A 19027-nucleotide genomic window follows, 5' to 3' on the forward strand; every position below is an offset into this window, starting at 1 on the left:
AAATATGACAAACATATAATTCTTAATACCTATCTAACTTGAAGACTAAGAGAATAAACAACTGTGCAATATATGAAGACAATGATCTTTAACTGTAAACAATGTCATTACATATCAAATGTAAACAATGTTATTATATAAATAATATCAGAGGGAGAAATGTACATTGTAATATTGTAAATGTATCAATACAATATAGACAAAGTTATAAGCATACTCTTATACAAAAATAGAGGTAGGAACACTCACATTCAATATTTAATTATCTCAAAGAAATTAAACAGGCTGTTATGACTTTTGGGATGCACCCCTCCTTTGTTAAAGAGATGCTAAAATCATGGGCCGGAACAAACAGGGCCACGCCCTTTGACTGGCTCCAATTGAGTTCTGCAGTCCTTGAGAGTGGACCTCAATTGAACTGAAAATGCTTATTCAGGCAAGAGGCTAGACTTTTAGAACAGCAGGAAAGAGCTAAGGGAATTGAGATTTTCCCTAGATCAAATTCTAGGTGATGGGCTCTTTTCCGACCCTCAGGAACAAGCTAATTATGATGAAAACACACTCTCCATATGTACTACAGCAGCCTTAAGGGCTTGGGACAGGGTGCAAGACCCAGGACAGAGAATGGAATCATTTGTCAGAGTTAAACAGGGTCAGAGAGAACCCTTTACTGACTTTTTACAAAGACTAACTAAAGCTGTACAAATAGGGATATCTGACCCAGAAGCAAGACATATAATGATTGAGTCTTTGGCTTATGAAAATGCAAATGTGGAATGCAAAAGGATCTTGGGGCCTTTATAGATCAGATCAGCACCCTTGGAAGAATGGGTCTTGCATACACTAGATGTTGATACATTTGACTATGGCACTGAAGCATGGGTAGAAAAGCAATTTCCAATGGTAAAAGAAGACACCAGAATACCAAATGTTTTAATTGTGGCAAAATGGGTCATATGAAAAGGAATTGTAGACAACGGATTTTCAAAAATAATAATAATGCATCTTCTAAAAATAACAAAAGTAGGAGGATTCAGCCTTCAGGTTTTTGTAGAAGATGTGAAAAAGGCAGACACTGGACAAATGAATACAGGTCTACAAGAGATAGACAAGACAACCTGTTACAGACAGAAAACGCGAGGGGGGCCTCACAGGCTCCCATGACAAATATGGTTCAGTCATTTCCAGTTACTGCAGAGAACGTGCCTCGTCAGGACAATAAGGAAGCCCCATGCCTACTGTTAAAAGCAATAATGATCAGAAGGATAAGTTCCATGTGTTTTGGCAAACTTCTATAAGTGATCAAAGACCAAAGCTAAGAGTGTGTGTAAATGACATTTTTATTACTGGCCTGCTGGACACAGTGCTGATGTAAGTATCATTACTCCAGAATCTTGGTGGACGGGAGTGGAGGAAGGGAAAGCGAGCCGGGAGCATGCTGTGAAAGCTAGCGGGCTATGCTCTCTTGAGCCCAGTCACGCTTTCTGAGCTCCGGTAGCTGACTTGCTCGCAAAGTCTGGGAAAGATTGAGCTTGCACCCCCGAGCCAAGCAGGGGTGGGGGCAAAAAAGCCCCATGTTGAGCGACAACTGTATCGGCGTAAAATGAAGGCAGACAGAAATTGTAATAATATATACAGCTTTAATTAGGGGAAAACTCACAGAATGCATGATTCCAGTGGAGAACAGGAAAGCAGAAGGGGCAGCAGGAACCGCACCCACAATCTTTATAAGTAAAAAATATCCTCGGGGAATCCCGCCCTACCAGCAAGGTGATTGGCTGGGTCGTCCCTACATTGATCCTTGACCCTTTAAAATTATCTACTGGAAATCTATAGGCAGTATCACATCTTTTTAAATTAAACAAACTTTCCCATACCTTCATGTTGTTTTCCTTTATGCTTAAATGGTTTTTGTATGATATAGTATATATATACTGTGTTTTGAAGAAATGAAAACTTTCTGCTTATCAGTTCTAAGATGTCTGTAAGCCATTTAACTTCTCCAACCCCACTTTTCAGCTGAAAATTAAATAGCGATTTTTCATCTGTGGATATATTTCAAAAATTAGGTAAAGGATAGCATTGTAAGACACTTGATATGGTGCTTAATACACGGTAGATATGGAACAAATGCAATTTTTAATTTTACTTTTATTTGTATTCTCTATCTTATAGTAGGATCTACAGTATATTCATAATTCTAAAACAGCAATGTTCTTGGTAGGGACTAGAGGTATTTTTGCTGAGTTTAAGTGAAATGTCTATTTCTTATTCTTGTAGGTCATGGGGAGTTTCAAAGGTCATGCCCTCCCTGGAACCTTCTTCATTATTATGGGCTTTTGGTGGCTTACAAAGGGTATTCTGAAATATGTCTATAAAAAGCAAACTCGGACCTGCTACTTGAGTTCCAAAACGTTATTACGTCGAGCAGAGATTTGGGAAGGAATTGTCGCAGTCTTGATGGCTTTTACTGGTAAGTTGGCTGTGTTCTCTTTTCTCCTTTTGAGAATTTCATGAGTGAGGAAATAATGTCAACACAAGATTGGTATATACTAAATGAATTTTCTACAAGTGTATTTCTTAGTACTTATCCTAATTAAAGTTTATAACTGATATAATCCTAGAAAAATGATATTTCATAATTATGCAAAAGCCTAATCCTTAATGAGTCATAGTATTTAATTTGCTTATCAACCAAGGAAACTTCCTTTTTACCATGAGTTGGAGCCTATGGAATAGTTAGACACAAGTTGTTCTGATCCCTCAAAGAATATACTCAATAAGAAACCATTAATAAGTGATTGTGGGAAATCTTCAATAACAAATCATTTCTGAGAGATGATAGAGGGAATCAGGCCTGAAGCTCCATGTCCATGCACTTTGTTTCTTGAGTTGGGCAGAGTCCAGGTAACTTTTTACTTCAATAACTTCTCATTGTTCTTGAACACCCCATAAAAGACTGCAGTTGTACAATAAGGCTGTAGCTGCTCTTTTGTAAATGGCACCACTTCTAATTTTTCTACTGATTCCTTTCATTCATGTAACTAGGACGTTGTCATGATCATCACACTGCAAAGTAACCATTTCCAAGAAGAGGAATTCCCCTGCCCATTCTAGAGCCTAACAAGGCAGTGTCCAGAAAACAGCAAACCTGTTTGTGTGAATAATTAGCTACATGTAGAGTCTGCATGAATGATCTCTATTCTTCTTAATTGGGGAAAATATCTAAATTCTATGTCAGTTTTGTCAACACCCTACTTTGTAACAGCTGCCTAAGGGTACAATATCTAGGAAGGAAGTAAACATCCTTTGTGTGACACATATCATAAATCCAAACCTCCTTGTCACCCAGGATTTTAGTCATTAAATTAGAACCAGTTGTTGAAATAAAATTACCAGTGTTAAGAATATTAAGCATTTATTTGGCTCATTTGTCTATATGGAGATAAAACTGATTATCCAAATCAACAGCTGAACTTTGGAATCAAGTCTAAATCACTACTGCTAGGTTTTTAGTAGAAAGCTCAGAGGGCGCAATCGACATCACAAGCTTAGATTGTATAAGTGATGACCACATGCCCCTGTGTCTTCACACTAAGGAGAGTTAGGAGAAAGGTTGCTAAAACTGTGGTGTGTTCCTCTGCAGGTATGGCTGGGGAGCAGTTTATCACAGGCGGACCATACCTGAACCTGTATAAAGATGGCCAGTGGAACCAGCTTCTGGGCTGGCATCACACAACCATGTACTTCTTCTTTGGGCTAATGGGGATATCCCACATCTTATGTTTCACTACCAATTTAGTTCCCCTTTCTTTAAGCAAGTTGATGTTATCAAATGCCTTCTTTGTGGAATGTAAGTATGAGGGAAATGTGTTTTCTGTTCTTTTTCTATCAGTAGGCATTGGCATAGTGCTTTATAATAACATGTCTTTTGTTTCTCCATATCACCTGATTGGCAGAACTATCTGTTTAGACAAAAGTTGAATATATGGTTGTCCTAGAGAAGATACCTATAGTATTCCCTTCTTTCATCTTTATAGACTAATTTAATAGATCTGGGCAGACAGTCACTCAAAAGCTTTGTTGGCATTTCATATCTGTCTTTAGATATCATCTACAGTGGGTACTTACATCTTGGTTATTTGGAGCTTATCATTCTTTTTTCTTCTAACAGTGAAAACTGAACTCACCATAATAGTGCATGAATTACTTGAAATAAGGCAACCACTCACAATAGAAAATATCTCCCAATCTCTAATAAGCTTTTCAAATATCAGAAACAGAAACTCTGCTAAAATGTGGTATGAGTGTCTGAAAAATGACTTCCTATTTTGAGAGGTTAATGAAAATAACAGGATGTTTCTTTCAGTTGATTTTTCAGATTGTCGTAAGGGGAGGATAAAGCAAGTGTTTAATATTTTGTTATAAATTTATGTATGCATTTGCTGAATTCCTTAAAGTGAGACTTTGACTTCAGCTAATTTATTGATTATAGCTCCCAACCTTAGTCATGTTTATTAAACATTATCCTATATAGATAATGCTTTGAACAATAGTTGAGATTTTTATGGTACGTTAGATAAGAGAACAAAGGTGAGAAGAAGCTAAACATGGGATTAGAATTCAAAGACTCCCTTCCTAAGTAATAGAAAATGTTTACTCTTCCCAAAGTAAAAATTCATTGCTATGAGTCTCAGTGGGGATTTGCTCTTTGGGGCAATCTTATGCTTGTCTCAAATTCTATGGCGAGAGGGTGGTACCATGGGAAGCCTTTGGTTTTTATCAGAACATATGTTTTGCCCCCTCCATTAGCATTTATCTTCTACAACCACACTCATGGTCGGGAAATGATAGATGTGTTTGTGCACCAACTTCTGGTCTTTACCACCATTTTGACGGGTCTGCTTACCTTCATGGAATTCCTTACCAAGAACAATGTACTTCTGGAGCTCTTACGATCAAGCCTCGTCATACTACAAGGGACCTGGTTCTGGCAGGTGAGTTGGGACTTGGAGCTAATACACCTGGTGTCAAGTATCTGTAGATTCTCTTCTTAATCGATTTTAATACTTCCCTTCTATGAACATCAGAGAAGTGATGTTCTTGAAGTGGCTTGGTGGTTCTGGTGAGATTATTCTCAGAGCAGCCCTGAAGGAAGCAGGTAGTATAATCCCTCATTTTGGATTCATGTATCCTTTATGTAGGAATTTTGAGCTGATGATTATGGTTATAAGGAATTCCTAGTACTAGAACAACTTATAGAATAGTAATCCATAAGCTCATGAACTATATGAGAGACCAAAGAGAGAGTAAACACTGAGAAACAACTCTGGGATGGCCAACAAATGGGTTTTATGTGCATCTTAATTTTATCTTTTTTTTTTCATCAGAAAACAATTATCTTATGTTCTATCTTGTATATAAAATCTAGGTGTGAAAAAACATGAAAACACAGTGAGGGAGGGGGCCAGAAGGGGAGATCCAGTAGGGGAAGTGTAGAAGGAGCTTGTGGGCTGTGTTCCTGCCACCCATCTCCCGGCTGCCTGGCTAGCTTATGCCCCAAAATAACAACACACAAACTGTATTCTTTTAAACACTGCCTGGCCCATTTCTATTAATTTGTGTAGCACCTTGAGGTGCGCTTACCAGGAAGTGCCTAGCCTACGTCCATCCTGGTTCAGAGCTTCATCGTGTCTGCTCTGGGGAGCAGAACTATGGCATCTCAGCTCACTTCTCTTCTTCCCAGCATTCTGTTCTGTTTACTCCACCCACCTATGTTCTAACCTATGAGGCTAAGCAGTTTCTTTATTAATTAACCAATGACCTTCCTCCATCAGGGAAGGGCAGGACAGGAGAGAGAAGGGGAGTTACAAGTCCTGTGTTGTGTGTGATGCAGATGCACCATGGAGCTTGGGATTTTGTGAAACAGCGTGGGGCTAACAAGATGGCTCCGTGCTGAACAGTGCTTGTCAGCTTTTGTTCTTAGCACTCATGGCTCATAAACCCCTGTAACTCCAACTCCAGGGGCCCAGCATCTCTGGCATCAGTTGGTACCTGGTCAGGGCTAGAACCCTTGCCTAGAAGTCCCAAGTGAGGGGTGAGGGGTGTGGCTCAGAGGTAGAGCCCATCTAGTTTTCCTGTATCCCTGTGTCCTCACAATGATCCAGAGGCTAGGTGTTACTACCTCTAATTTGTATATAGGTATCTTCGGCAAGACCAAGATAAGATATTTTCTCATGTTCAAACAATAATATATCTAGGATCTAAATCTAGACGTCTCTAATCCCAGATCCCAGACATTTCCCATTTTACAATATCATCGGCTTCCTAAACTTACCATGCTATTGAGAGCATGAATTCAAACAGTGAACGTATATCTTTGAGACTACCAAGTCACAGTCACATCAAATATAGACATAAACAAAGTCTAGAATGAGGTGAGGATGTGGTTTGATTAGGTCAGGCTTTGAAGAGCAGATTTTTTTTAGTCACCAGAGAGCCAGGATTTGGGGTGATGTGGCTATGTCAGGGGCTCGAATTTCCCAAAAGCACTAATAAAGAATTGGCAGGTAATAGTGAAAGAAGTGCAGTGGTTTAAACAGGGTTTGATGATGCGGTATCCACACAAGGGGCAAGAAGAGCTTGTGGTGCAGAAACTAGTAAGGTGGGACTGGGTTTCTGCATCAGTATGAAGTGCTTTATTGAAAAATATTATAAATACCCCATAAGGTGATCAATCTATTAATTGCTGGCTATAGCCATATAGAATATAAACCCTCCACAGGAACCTCTATGGAGTAAAGACAATGGTGCATAAAGAACTAGTGTGCACCGCTGGAGTAAAGACAATGATGCGTAAAGAAATGGCATGCACCGCATTGCGCTGCTTTCCCCATGCATATGTTTAGTCATCAAAAGGAAAGGTGTTTTTCCAAGAGAAAATGTCTGGTGAAATTGACACCATGAGTCTGCTTCAGTGAATATTCTCTGCTCTGAACAAATAACAAAGACAGATAAGATAGATAAATGCTTACAGCGATTTGAAAAAATATTAAAAAGAAAAACAAAAAAATTAGAAAACCTCTAACCACATTCAGCTAAAAGACAAAAGCAGAACATAAAGACTTATGGGTCAAAAGCATCACAGATGAACAAGCCTGGAGAGGAACTGAGCTGGAAGCCTGCTGATGCTAGTCCAGGGCAGACAGAGTGATGGAAGCTGTTGGGGAGAGCCAGGCTCCTGTAACATTTTCTGCTGTGTACATATATTGTATTTATGATCATCTTCATCGTGATTGCTTGAAATTTTATGTTACTAGAATGGATTTACCAAATTCCTCTTTCCACTTTTTCCTCTGTTGTGAGGCTGTCTTTTACTCCATTTTCTCTGGTTTTGTTTTAGGGGTGGGGTTAAGTGATTTAAAAACCACTTTTAAGTCTAGACATTATTTTAACTGTAATTTTTAATGTTAAGTTTCTAGTGTGTTTTCATCTTTAATCCATGATTTCTTTCTCTTTTTTAATGGCACTGGGGACTAAAACCATGGCCTTAAGCTACATGGGCACACTTCTTATCAACTATAACTGAGTTGTAGGCCCATGTCTAGGAACACAATTTTAAATTTCTGAGTATTTCTTTTCTAAGTTTCACTCATTCCAGTTCATTGTATTGTGAGCAAAGAATGTGTTTTTTTTAAAGGGTGCTGACACTTCCTTTGGGACAGAACTTAATGTCAGTATAAATTCTCTGTGTCTTTGAAGAGGCGTATTTTAGATGGAAGTTTCTGTCCTGCCTGGTGCCACCTGTTTAGTCTCAAAGAAACACACAGATGCTTATAGTAATTATAAACTGTTTAGCCTATTATCTCAGGCTTTTTATTAATTAGCTCTTACAATTTAAATTAACCCATAATTCTGAAGTCTGTGTTCAGTCATGTGACTTGGTAACTTTTCTCAGTGAGGTGTTCTCACCTCGCTTCCTCTGCATCTGGCTGGTGACTGCATCTCTGCCTTTCCCTTCCCAGAATTCTCCTAGTCTGGTTGCCCCACCTATACTTACTGCTTGGCTACTGGTCAACGAGCATTTTATTAAACCAATACAAGTGACAAATTTTTAAAATGTACAAGAGCATTATCCTACCATATTTCCCCATTTTTCTTTTCAAAACAAGACCCTGAATCTAATTTCCTTTGTTTAGCTTTTTTCCTGACCATTATCCATAACAGTTTATAGTGAACATAATAAACAAAGACAAACATCCATAATCCACTTTTTGGGAATGTGAGTATAGTTTTCTAGGCTACTTCCTGCTATTTTGGAGCACTGATAATCTTAGGGATCCAAAAGAATTTAGGATTATGGTCAAGTCTTGACTGGAGTATTCTGTAAGGCTGGATCATCTCAGTCAGCAGACTTGAAGCTGTTCTGAATGAAGAGCTCAGAAGAAACTGCAACAGAGGTGCTCTAAAATGTTGGATCATCTGGGCCATTCGCACCTATCAGAGACTTTTTAGGGGGTCTTCTTTGCTCAAACCTTATTTTTCTTAACCCAGAATGAAACTACAGCCTCTCATTTCCTGTGGAAACAAATCAAAACCTCTTCTCGAAAGTAACATATCTTTTGACTTAAATTTTGAAGTCAAGGCATTTTCAAAATATATAGGTTGAATTAATCCAGCATCATTTACAATCAAATAACTTTTAGCAGCTGTTGTTCCCTTCTCAACAATCAAATAATTCAAAGACAACACAATAACCTACAGTATCCACATTCTTTGTGTATTTTCCATCTCTTTGTGGCTTTTTTCCACTCTATTTTTTTAATGGTTTTTTGTTGTTGTTGTTGTTGTTGTTTTTGAGACAGAGTTTTTCTGTGTATTGTTGGCTGTCCCAGAACTCACTCTGTAGACAAGGCTGGCCTTGAACTCACATAGATCTGCCTACCTCTGTCTCCTAAGTGCTAGGATTAAAGGGGAAATGTTGGCCAGTCCCTGCAAGGCTCGCAGAGCAGCAGGGCAGGTGCCAGGCTCCTGAGCGGCTGGCAGTAGGTCCTGGGTCCCGCCACCTGATCAGCAGCGGTTCCCAACGACAAGGGCAAACGGGTGCGTGGGTAGGGACATATGACAGAAACATAGAGTGAATCAGAACTGGACATTTATGAGAGAGAGAGAGAGACAGACAGACAGACAGACAGAGACAGACAGAGAGAGACAGAGACAGAGAGACAGAGAGACAGAGAGAGACAGAGAGACTTGGACAGCAAGCGAGATTCAAGATGACGGGGCAGGGGTCAGAGGTTGCTGGGAGTGGGCGTGGCTTGTCCCTTAAAGGGATCAGAGACCAAAAGAATAACAACTGGGCCCTCCTACTAGGAGCCTACAAGACAGTGCTCAGGATGGTTTGAATTGGGGGGGGGGGGGAGGCAGCTCACGAAATTTCAGAGAGAAGAATGGTAGTAAGTATTTTAGGGACCATTCTTGTGATGTTTTGGCAAGAATGTAGCTGCTTTTTGCCCTTGTCCTAGAAATCTCCCTGAGGCTAAATTGAAGAATTTCAGATTATATGGCATTGACAGAGATCTCAAGACAGCCTCATATTGACTGTCATGTGGTTATTAATAATCACTCGTATGCAGATCTATAATGGAAAGAAGCATTGGACAAAAAGAAATTTTAAAATGTACAGTTTGAGGAGACCTCAGTGCGTTTCCTTAATCCTGAAGGAGGTTCCATAAGCTCTTTCTGCTACCCTCTATCTACTCTAAGCCAAAACCACATGGCCACAGCTGCCAAGTTCTGCTGTTTGTTGGGGCTGGAACTTGGTTCCCTCATTCAATTACACTGATCACCAGGAAGTATAATGGAGCTAATTTCCATGCTCAAGGAGATAAAAAGTTTAAAGAAAAGCCTACTGCTGAATACGATATAGGGTGTGGTGTGGTGGCCTCTGGGCAAGACCTCACCCAGCTGAGCTTCCAACTTGGGGGCGGGTGGAATTAAAGAAAGCTTAAGCAATGAAGCTTCCCTATCAACAACAGAAAGCTGATGCAAATGTAATTGAATGAGGGGCCAAGAAAGGGGTTGTGAAATCTCCCTCCATGGCTAATGAAAGCCACTGGGTTGCCTTGGAGACCCTAAGGTGGTGGCGATGCCAGAGTTGTGCAATACCTGTCAGGAAGAGCTGCATACAAACTCTCCGACCTTCAGTCAAGGTAGGACAGAGCTCACATCTGTGGGCTCCCACAGTTCTCTTTTGATGGCGTTTATTTATTAAATCTTCTCCAGTTTTTGGCCTCTATTCTATATAATCCAGCAGTCTATCCAGTTATATTTGAGACTTCATCATTAAAGCCTTTGTTTTCTCCATATCTCAATCAGCATTCTGATCTCCTGAGTTCCCCAAAGAATTTCTCATTAAGCCCCATTTACAATGCCCTAATTTTTCTCCATACTTTTTCAAACTTTCAAGCAATTTTGAAGAAATGAGATCAAGGATTTCACTCAGTATCTTAGAATACTTCCTCTATTTTTCTGTAAGATTTCATTTAAATGTGTAATTGTGAACAAACTGTTGAATGATCCAATTGTCTGGATGGTAAGGATAGTAATATATCTAACTTCTGGTTGAGATTTCAAATAGTCTGAGTAAATCAGAGAACGGTAAGACTTGTGCCTTAATCATGTATCCAAGTGTGTAGATTGCTTATGGTTAGGAAAAGAACGACCACTTGGATTGATGCGTAAGGTGACCCTCTGGTGCCACACTTTACCTTCACTCATGTGCTTAAGTTTTATAATAATCCTTTGTCTTAAAAACAGTTCCTGTAAGGTGACTCATTATATCCCATATTACTAAAGGGATGACTGGGATTTATAGCTAGATGCCAATAATTTCTCAATATTCAAAACTGCTAAAAGGCAAGATTCCAAAAAGTGTGCCAGTTTCCAAAACCTCCATTTTCTTCTACCCATGCTCTCTTTCACTACATAGCCTTCCACCCAGGACGATGTCAGGATGGTCGGCTGAGTCACAAAGGGGCTCTGTGATGGAAACAATCAGAACCAAGATAGAAGTTGGTATCATGAAAACACAGCACTGTGCTAATACTAACTATAGATTATAGCAGGCAAGATGAAGGTGTACCTATGCCCTGGCTACTTAGGAGGCCAAGACAAGATGCTAAAGCTGGGAGTTTAAGGTCAATCAGGGTAATTCATGGGAACCCTGTCCCAGAAAAACAGAAGAATAAAAATATAAACAAACAACAACAAAATATCTTGAAAAATACATATTTCAGACCAACAGGCCCTGAGCGACATATAATCTGTAACGATTACATTCTGAGTTAGCTGCCAATACTTGAAACATAGGAAACAACACTAAAGCATTTATTTTCTTAGCTGTTTTTAACATAGAACAGAAATATCTGGCAGCATTAGGCCTGTATTCCAAAGTGGCAATCGTGGGTAGAAACATGCCCCATCGATTTATCATTTGCATCAGCTCCTGGCAAAGTAGAGAGGCAGATCAAAGTTTCTGTTCCCATCTTGATCCTGTGCCCTTTATTTATCAACCAGTTCAGGGCCATGAGTTTTCCTCCTAGAATATTATGCTAGTTACAACTAGCAAGATGCTTCTGAATAACTTTGTATGGATTTCTTTATATTCCAAGAGACAAGATGTGTTATTGATTTTAAGAACAGGAAAATGAAGTACTACATGACCCTGTCCTATTCTCAACTACCTACCATCTGTCTTCTGTCTGTCTGTCTGTCTGTCTGTCTGTCTATATCATATGTGTATGTCTATGAAACATTACTTATTTATTATTGGGATAAAATTCACATAACATGATGTCTTAGTGTTCAAGTACTGTAAAAAGACACCATGATCATGGAAAAATAAAGGAAAGCATTTTAGGGGCTTGCTTACAGTTTCAGTCCATTGTCATCATGACAATAAGCATGACGGTATGCAGACAATCATGGTGCTGGAGAAGTAGTTTGAGGTTCTCCATTCCGATCCACAGACAGCAGGAAGAGAGAGACACGGAGCCTGGTTTGAGCATTTGAAACTCCAAAGCCTACTCCTAGTGACATACTTCCCCCATCAAGGCCACACCTACTCCTAAAAGACCATAAATCCTCCTAATCTCTGTCAAGTAATCCCACTCCCTAATGACCGAGCATTTCAAATATTTGAGCCGATGGTGAACATTACCATTCGAAACACCGCACATGGAAACAGCCATTTTAAATTATGCAATTCAGTGATGTTTAGCATTTCCTCCATGCTATGAGTGCACCACTTCTGATGAACTCCAAAAAGCTTTAAATTGAAAACTGTGGGTGGTGTGGGACAATGGTCTGTATTCTGTCAATTTATAGTTTAAATAAACACTGATTGGCCAGTAGCCAGGAAGGAAGTATAGGCAGGACAACTACACAGGAAGTAGAGGCGGGTCAAGGAGAACAGAATCTGGGAAGGAGGAAGCCCATTCCTCTGCAGTCCTGACCTGATCACTGAAGAAGCAAGATGTGACTACCCCACTGGCTAACATAGACAAGAATAATATATAAGAGCTAATAAGAAGCCTGAACTAGTGAGCCAATCAGTTTATAAGTAGTGTAGACCTCTGTGTGATTTCTTTGGGACTTAATGATTGCAGGAACTGGGCAGGACAGAAAACTCAGTCAACAAAGGACAAAGATATACAGAAACCCCGACAATGTGTGGGTCCTACCACTTTAATAATATTTTCCCATGCTTTTTCAAAGGTCATAATAGATACTGGGCAGTTTGTATCAATTTTATGATCAGTCTTTATGAAATGTCTGCAAAAAACACTACTGAAGTATTAATAACTGTTATTTTGGTTCTGCAGGTTGCCGTGGGTTCTTTGCTGTGTCAATAATGTTGAAACATCTAGTCCATTATTTGAGATGGTTTTCCATTTTCTTGGGTCCTTGATTTCTTTCACCAACCTTACGCAGCTTCTGGCATATAAATTTTAAAGATCTTCAACTGGTGTGTGTTCCTGTGTATACCTGCATGTGCATGTGTGGTTGTGTGTATTCATGTGTGTACCAGCATGTGTATGTGTGGTTGTGTGTACTCATGTGTGCACCTGTATGTATGTGTGTGGTTGTGTGTGTTCATGTATGTACCTGCATATGTGTGTGGTTGTGTGTGTTCATGTGTGTACCTACATGTGCGTGTGTGATTGTGTGCATTCATGTGTGTACCTGCATGTGCGTGTGTGGTTGTCTGTATTCATGTGTGTATCTGTATGTGCATGTGTGGTTGTGTGTATTCATGTGTGTACCTGCATATGTGTGTGGTTATGTGTGTTCATGTGTGTACCTGCATGTGTGTATGTGGTTGTGTATGTTCATGTGTCTACCTGCATGTGCATGTGTGGTTGTGGTGCCTAGCATCTATAGCAGTGCCTTCTGAATACCAATAAGATGTTCTACTATGGAGCTATATTTCCAGTTTTGTTCTTTAGTTCTTCACTTTGTTCAGAGTTAAAGTAGATTTTTAAAAACTATAGTGTAGGGCTTTCACTACTTATGCATCAAAATATATGTGATGGTTTTATCTTAATTTTCAGTTTTCAAATATGTGAAATTCCTTCATTAGCTTTGATAATCGAGGGTTGGTTCTTTATGATTTCTATAATTGAGATCATATTATATGTAAATATAGATCATTTTATAATTTCTTTTCCAAAATGAATGTCTTTTACTTTTCTTGCCTAGTTTTCTTGCATAACTAGAATTTTCAGTACAATGTTCAAAAGAAGTGATAATAGAAAATATCTTTGTGTTATACCTGATCCTGAGGAGAAAGTTCCAACCTTTTTCCACTTAGCATAGTATTATCTATGTGTTTTTATTTATTTAAAAACATATTTGCAGTCTAACTTAAAATTCCAGAGTTAGGTTGTGCAGTGTAGAGCTCCAGGGATTCAGAATATGAACCCAAGACCAGAAATATGAATGTTTCAAATTTTTATTATTAAATATACTTAAAATTATTCTCCCAAAATATTCCTTGGTGGAGAGTGGACTACAGAATACCTGATGTTGTGTTTGTGACCTCAGCTAAAGGGGGTCATGTCAGTCAACATTTTGAAATGAGCTTTCTTTGAGAATGTGGCTCGTTATTTTAATGTGCACTTTTTTGGGTTGCAGATTGCTTTTGTCCTGTATCCTCTCAGCGGCAGTCCTGCATGGAATCTGTCAGACATTGAGAATAAAATGTTTCTCACCATGTGCTTCACCTGGCATTATGCATCAACCTTTATCATCTCTGGATTAAATTATGCTTTTATCACCTGGTAAGTCAGCGTGTTTTTTTTTTTTAAATGTATGGTCCTTTGCATATGTCTAGCAAGATTTGACAGTGTTGCACTTCAAATTCAAAAGGAAGATTTTACTCTTGCCTTCTCATAAGATGGACTAGGGCATTAGGAAGTTATTTCTACACAAAGAAATGGCTAGCAAAACGTACATGTTGACTTAGAGTTATAATAGTTTAGTGGTGCGGCTCCTGTGCCTCTGACCCATGCCCTACCCTATAGTATACTCTCTGGACCTCCATCTCTTCACAGATACAATCCTCTATTCTGGATGGCCAGTTGTCCTGTGTGCAGTGAGACCTTCACTTACTTAATTATCCCACTTCATAACTTTAGGACCTTCTTTTGACAAATGTATATAAATCAAATTAAATAAGACAGTAACTCTTAATTTTTCCAAAAGTTGAATGATGCATTCTTTTATATAAGAATCCTGATCTAACTTTCTGAGCAAGTGAGGGGCAACATAGCAGATTGCTGAGAACACATATGCTCATTAGTTATGACTTCAGACTCATTACTCAGCCACAATAAGTATGAAACTTATTGTTTACTACATAGAGATAATAGAAACTACATGAGATCATGTATTTGCGTTCCTGAAGATGTGAAAACTCAGCAAATTTTCTTGTCTTCTTGTCTGTTTTATCCTCCTCTTCCTCTCTATTTGGTATAAAAGTATGAGGTGGAGATCATTCCATGGGAAATGTTTCTGTCCTGTAACCAGGGCAAATTAGAGAGTTAGACAATAAAAATACAGAACAGTGTGTGGAGTTGTAGAGAGAAGAAGGAGCCCAAGGAAAGCTCCTCACAAATTGAAAATTATGTGAGCTCAAAAGATGAGCAAGAAGGAAAAGGGACAATCATGGCTCTCGGGGTGGTGCTTAATGCCAAAGCACAGTGGGCTTGACAGATCCTAATTACTGGACGTACAGACTCCAGCACTGAATTCTTCAGACTGCTACGTTGAGTGAAATACTCTACAATGGCAGTAATGTGTATCTAGTGTTCAGTATGGTGGACACCAGCTCCCGAGAACGTCTAATGTGACACAGTCCATATTAATTTCAACTGATTCAAATATGAAACTCTAGATAGTATTGCACACCTTGCAGCTTCTTCAGATCCCTAGAATGTAGTAGCTTTTTCTAGGCACCATGGTTTGTTGACTTCTACTGCAACCAGGTTTGCATCCTCTAGGCATGGGCTCCAGATCAGCCCTCCTCCTCTGAGTTTGATGCTGGAGCAGTCGTATCACTTGAACTATTGCATTGTCCAGCTCCCGGATGTCCCTTGTGGGCTTTGGAGCATCTCACTTTGCTCTGCAATTGCTTTCTTCTTCCTTCAGGTTGTTTCTGTTCCACTCCCCCAGAGCATGTGCATCAGCACGTTGGTAAGGCTGGTTGGGCTACTGAGTCTTGCTCTCTTCCCCTGTTGTTCCAGGCTGACATCTGGGCCTCATCTTCTTAGGGGCTGGGGCGTCTTCAGAAACAGTCGCAGGAATGGAGGACAAACTCAGCTTCCTGTCAGCTCCCCTGCAGAGCCAAGAGAAGACTACTGTCTCTTCCTGTTCCAAAAGCCTTCAGATGCCTAATGAATGGCTTGGCCACTCACAGGGCCCTAGAAACAGAAACACCAGTTTTATTTTTCACCCTCTCCCAATCCTCAGCATGTTATTCTGATCTCTTTGACCAGACAGTTCCCTTTACCTGGTATATTCACACTAAATACCCATCTCTTCTTTGAAACCTTCTATAATTCCTCTAGCCCATATTGATCTGTGTTTTCTGAGCTCCCAAAGTACTTTGTTTCCACTAAACACTTTAAATATTATTATATATCAATTGAGACATTGACTACTTGCTCCTGTTAGCCCTCTTTGCCAGCTAAATTGTATCCCTATGTGAAAGCAAACTTTTTTGTATCCCATACCGACTGGCACATTACCAGACATATAGTAAGTGCTCAGTTAACATTTATTAGCTGTTTAGTAGATCTCCATTTCAAGGATATTTAAATACAAACTTCATTTGTTTGGAAATTATATTTTATATGTTTCTTGAGTTTCCTTTAATACTGATATTGAAAAGATAAGATCAAGTGTTTAACTTTCCCTGAACTATTGTGGTATATATTTAAGCAACAGTTTTAAAATATCACAAAGACTCAGTATTGTCTTTCAGTGAGATCACATGAAAAACTTATTCAGTACTAACTTTGAGAATAAGGTGGATTGAAAGTCCTTTATTCAGGGTTCTACTATGAAGCGGTTGCTTACCCCCAAGTCACTAAATGTCAGACAGTCTATTCAAGTTGTTTGACATAGCACAATAATTGTCACACAAGCACGTCTAAGTCATGGAATTCTCCTCCTCAAATCCTTGAAAGATGATGCAAAATGTCCCAGTTTTGCAAAAGAGTGGTTCAAGATTGCCACATTCTATTCTCTGCCTGCAGCCTTGATTGTGCAAACTTGTAGATGAAACCTATCTGTTTGGAAATATTGTTGCATATTTAATGTGTCATACACACATATATTTCTGTGGTGAATAACTATTTCGATAGCCGCTGCCTATGAGTAAGGAAGCATTGCCTATTTTCAGATAGGCTTTCCAAGCTTTGAGTCATATGAGTCATTGTGAAGAACAAAGCAGGGCCTGTTAATACACCAAGCACACAAGTTTCTTGTGTCAGGTCTGCTCTTTTTCACAGTAATTTATGAGACCATGAAGCAAGAGTAGAGACACACCTTGATTTTGATTCCCAAAATTTCCCCCATTCTAGTAACTGGCAATTGTGTCTGGGTATTTCTTTTGTGTTATTATTGGGGCAGGAGTTGTTTTGAGGGGGTGTTATTTTGTTTCTGAGACAGAGTCTCACTGTGTGGTCTTGACTGGTCTAGAACTTTCTATGTAGACCAGGCTGGCCTCGAACTCACAGAGATCCACCTGCCTCTGCCTCCAGAGTGGTGGTTTAAAGGTGTGTACCACAATGTCAGGCTGCAGTTCCTTACCCCAGCTCTCACCTTGCCTCATAGAACCATTTCTGCATGTGGGATACAGATGCCTAGTACCCTAAAAAGGTATGAATGTGTCTGAGCTTCATGGCTTACAACAGCAGCCACAACCCAGAGAGAAAGAACAGGAAGCAGTGAGAGGGACTGGGTCTATGTTAACATTTCATTCCCAGTAAGCAGCCACAAGTCATTCATTTTCCACATGAGTCTTCAGAAATGAACATAACTGATTAATCCTTTTCATCCTACATGGACTGATGATGGGCTACGTGGAAAGAATGTGTGGGCTTTTATAAGATCACACAAATGCTCTCCAACCCTTAATCAGCCTTTCAAAGAGGAGGTGGCTTGGAGTGTTCAAAACCTATGCACAAAATCAATAGTCAACAATCGAGGCAAACAACTGAGCAGTTTTTCTTGGCTCTTGAACCAAGAGAGGTGATTGGCTCTGTCCCACTGCCGTTTATTAGACACGTTAGTGTTAATTGGCACTAGCAGAAGAGTGGCAGCCTCTGTTCATAGATGAGCCACGTGGCCTGTCAGATTGCTCCACATGTCATAGCTGTGTCAAATGTGTCAGTGTTAGAGGTTAGGATCACTTCTGACTCTGGCTTGGGTTATGCTAACAAATGGGATGGAGTCAGTGAAGATCCAAAGCACAGGAGTGACGTAGTGTATGAATAGAACAGGCCAGAACTTAATTGGAAAAAGAAAGAGGCATGGTAAGAATGTAAACAGGCTGAAGAAATTTTTCATAAAGAGAAATTCAACCCAGGCTTGACACATGTGTTTCCTTAAAGGAGATGATGTCTCTTTGCAATCCGTAGGTAGTTGTGGGTTTGGTGTAGATGTTCCACCAATGTCTCATTTGTCACAGTCAATAGAGTCTCCTGCTGGTTTTATAAACAAACAGTTGTGCATAGTTAAGCAATCTCATAATGCTTTTGAGAGACATGTCTTTTCTTTTTATTTAGACATTGCTGTAGTCAATACACATTTTCAAGTATCTCCAAGTCACATAGAAATCATTTCACTTTGGGGACTGCCTCTATTCATTGTGGGAATAATCTGCATATTGCTGTAAAGTTTTGACCCTTGATATCATGTAACAGAGATGATTTTCTTCTTCCTCAGGTTAATTAAATCTAGACTTAGGAAGGGCTGCACCTCAGAGGTTGGACTCCTGAAAAATGTTGAACGTGAACACGAATCTGAAGAGGAAGTGTGATTTTGATGGGCACCCATTCTAAATAAGTCTTCTCTTGCTGCATTGCCTTTGTTCATGGCTTTCGTTCTTGACCTTTGTCTGAAAAACAGCTGTCTGAGGCTGACTCCATGTTGTTTGTATTTCCAGTTTTGATAAAGTGTTGGACTTATAAATGTCTCGCTTTCTGACATCTTTGAAAATACCTTGGGTGATAAATTCAGTTTGCATATTATGCATGCCGTGGTGTTCAAGAGCAATCATTTTTTCCAAAGTTATGCATAGTTTCATGTTCATATTATGAAAATTATTTGTTTTATTTTCCTGATGGATACCTTAAAGAGTCATAGCCTTGTCATCGCTTGTAATTCATTAAATGTCGCATGTTATTTATCTTGTGGCCACAATGAAAAAATAAATGAATGCATGCACCTTTGTGCAAAA

At 39.4% G+C, this 19027-nt stretch overlaps 1 protein-coding gene across 1 annotated transcript in view; it reads left to right on the forward strand.

Annotated features, from left to right (window-relative positions):
• Window positions 1-19027, forward strand: part of LOC130871600 (transmembrane protein 45A-like) — a 90224-nt gene extending 71197 nt beyond the window's left edge. Inside the window, exons 2-6 of the mRNA XM_057765084.1 lie at window positions 2281-2473; window positions 3647-3853; window positions 4813-4997; window positions 14197-14342; window positions 18514-19027. Of these exons, the coding sequence (XP_057621067.1) occupies window positions 2284-2473; window positions 3647-3853; window positions 4813-4997; window positions 14197-14342; window positions 18514-18607 (822 nt within the window). The 5' untranslated portion in view covers window positions 2281-2283 and the 3' untranslated portion in view covers window positions 18608-19027. The remainder of the gene's footprint in view (window positions 1-2280; window positions 2474-3646; window positions 3854-4812; window positions 4998-14196; window positions 14343-18513) is intronic.

Source organism: Chionomys nivalis, chromosome 3 (genome assembly GCF_950005125.1).
Source record: "Chionomys nivalis chromosome 3, mChiNiv1.1, whole genome shotgun sequence".
Classification (NCBI taxonomy): Eukaryota; Metazoa; Chordata; class Mammalia; order Rodentia; family Cricetidae; genus Chionomys; species Chionomys nivalis.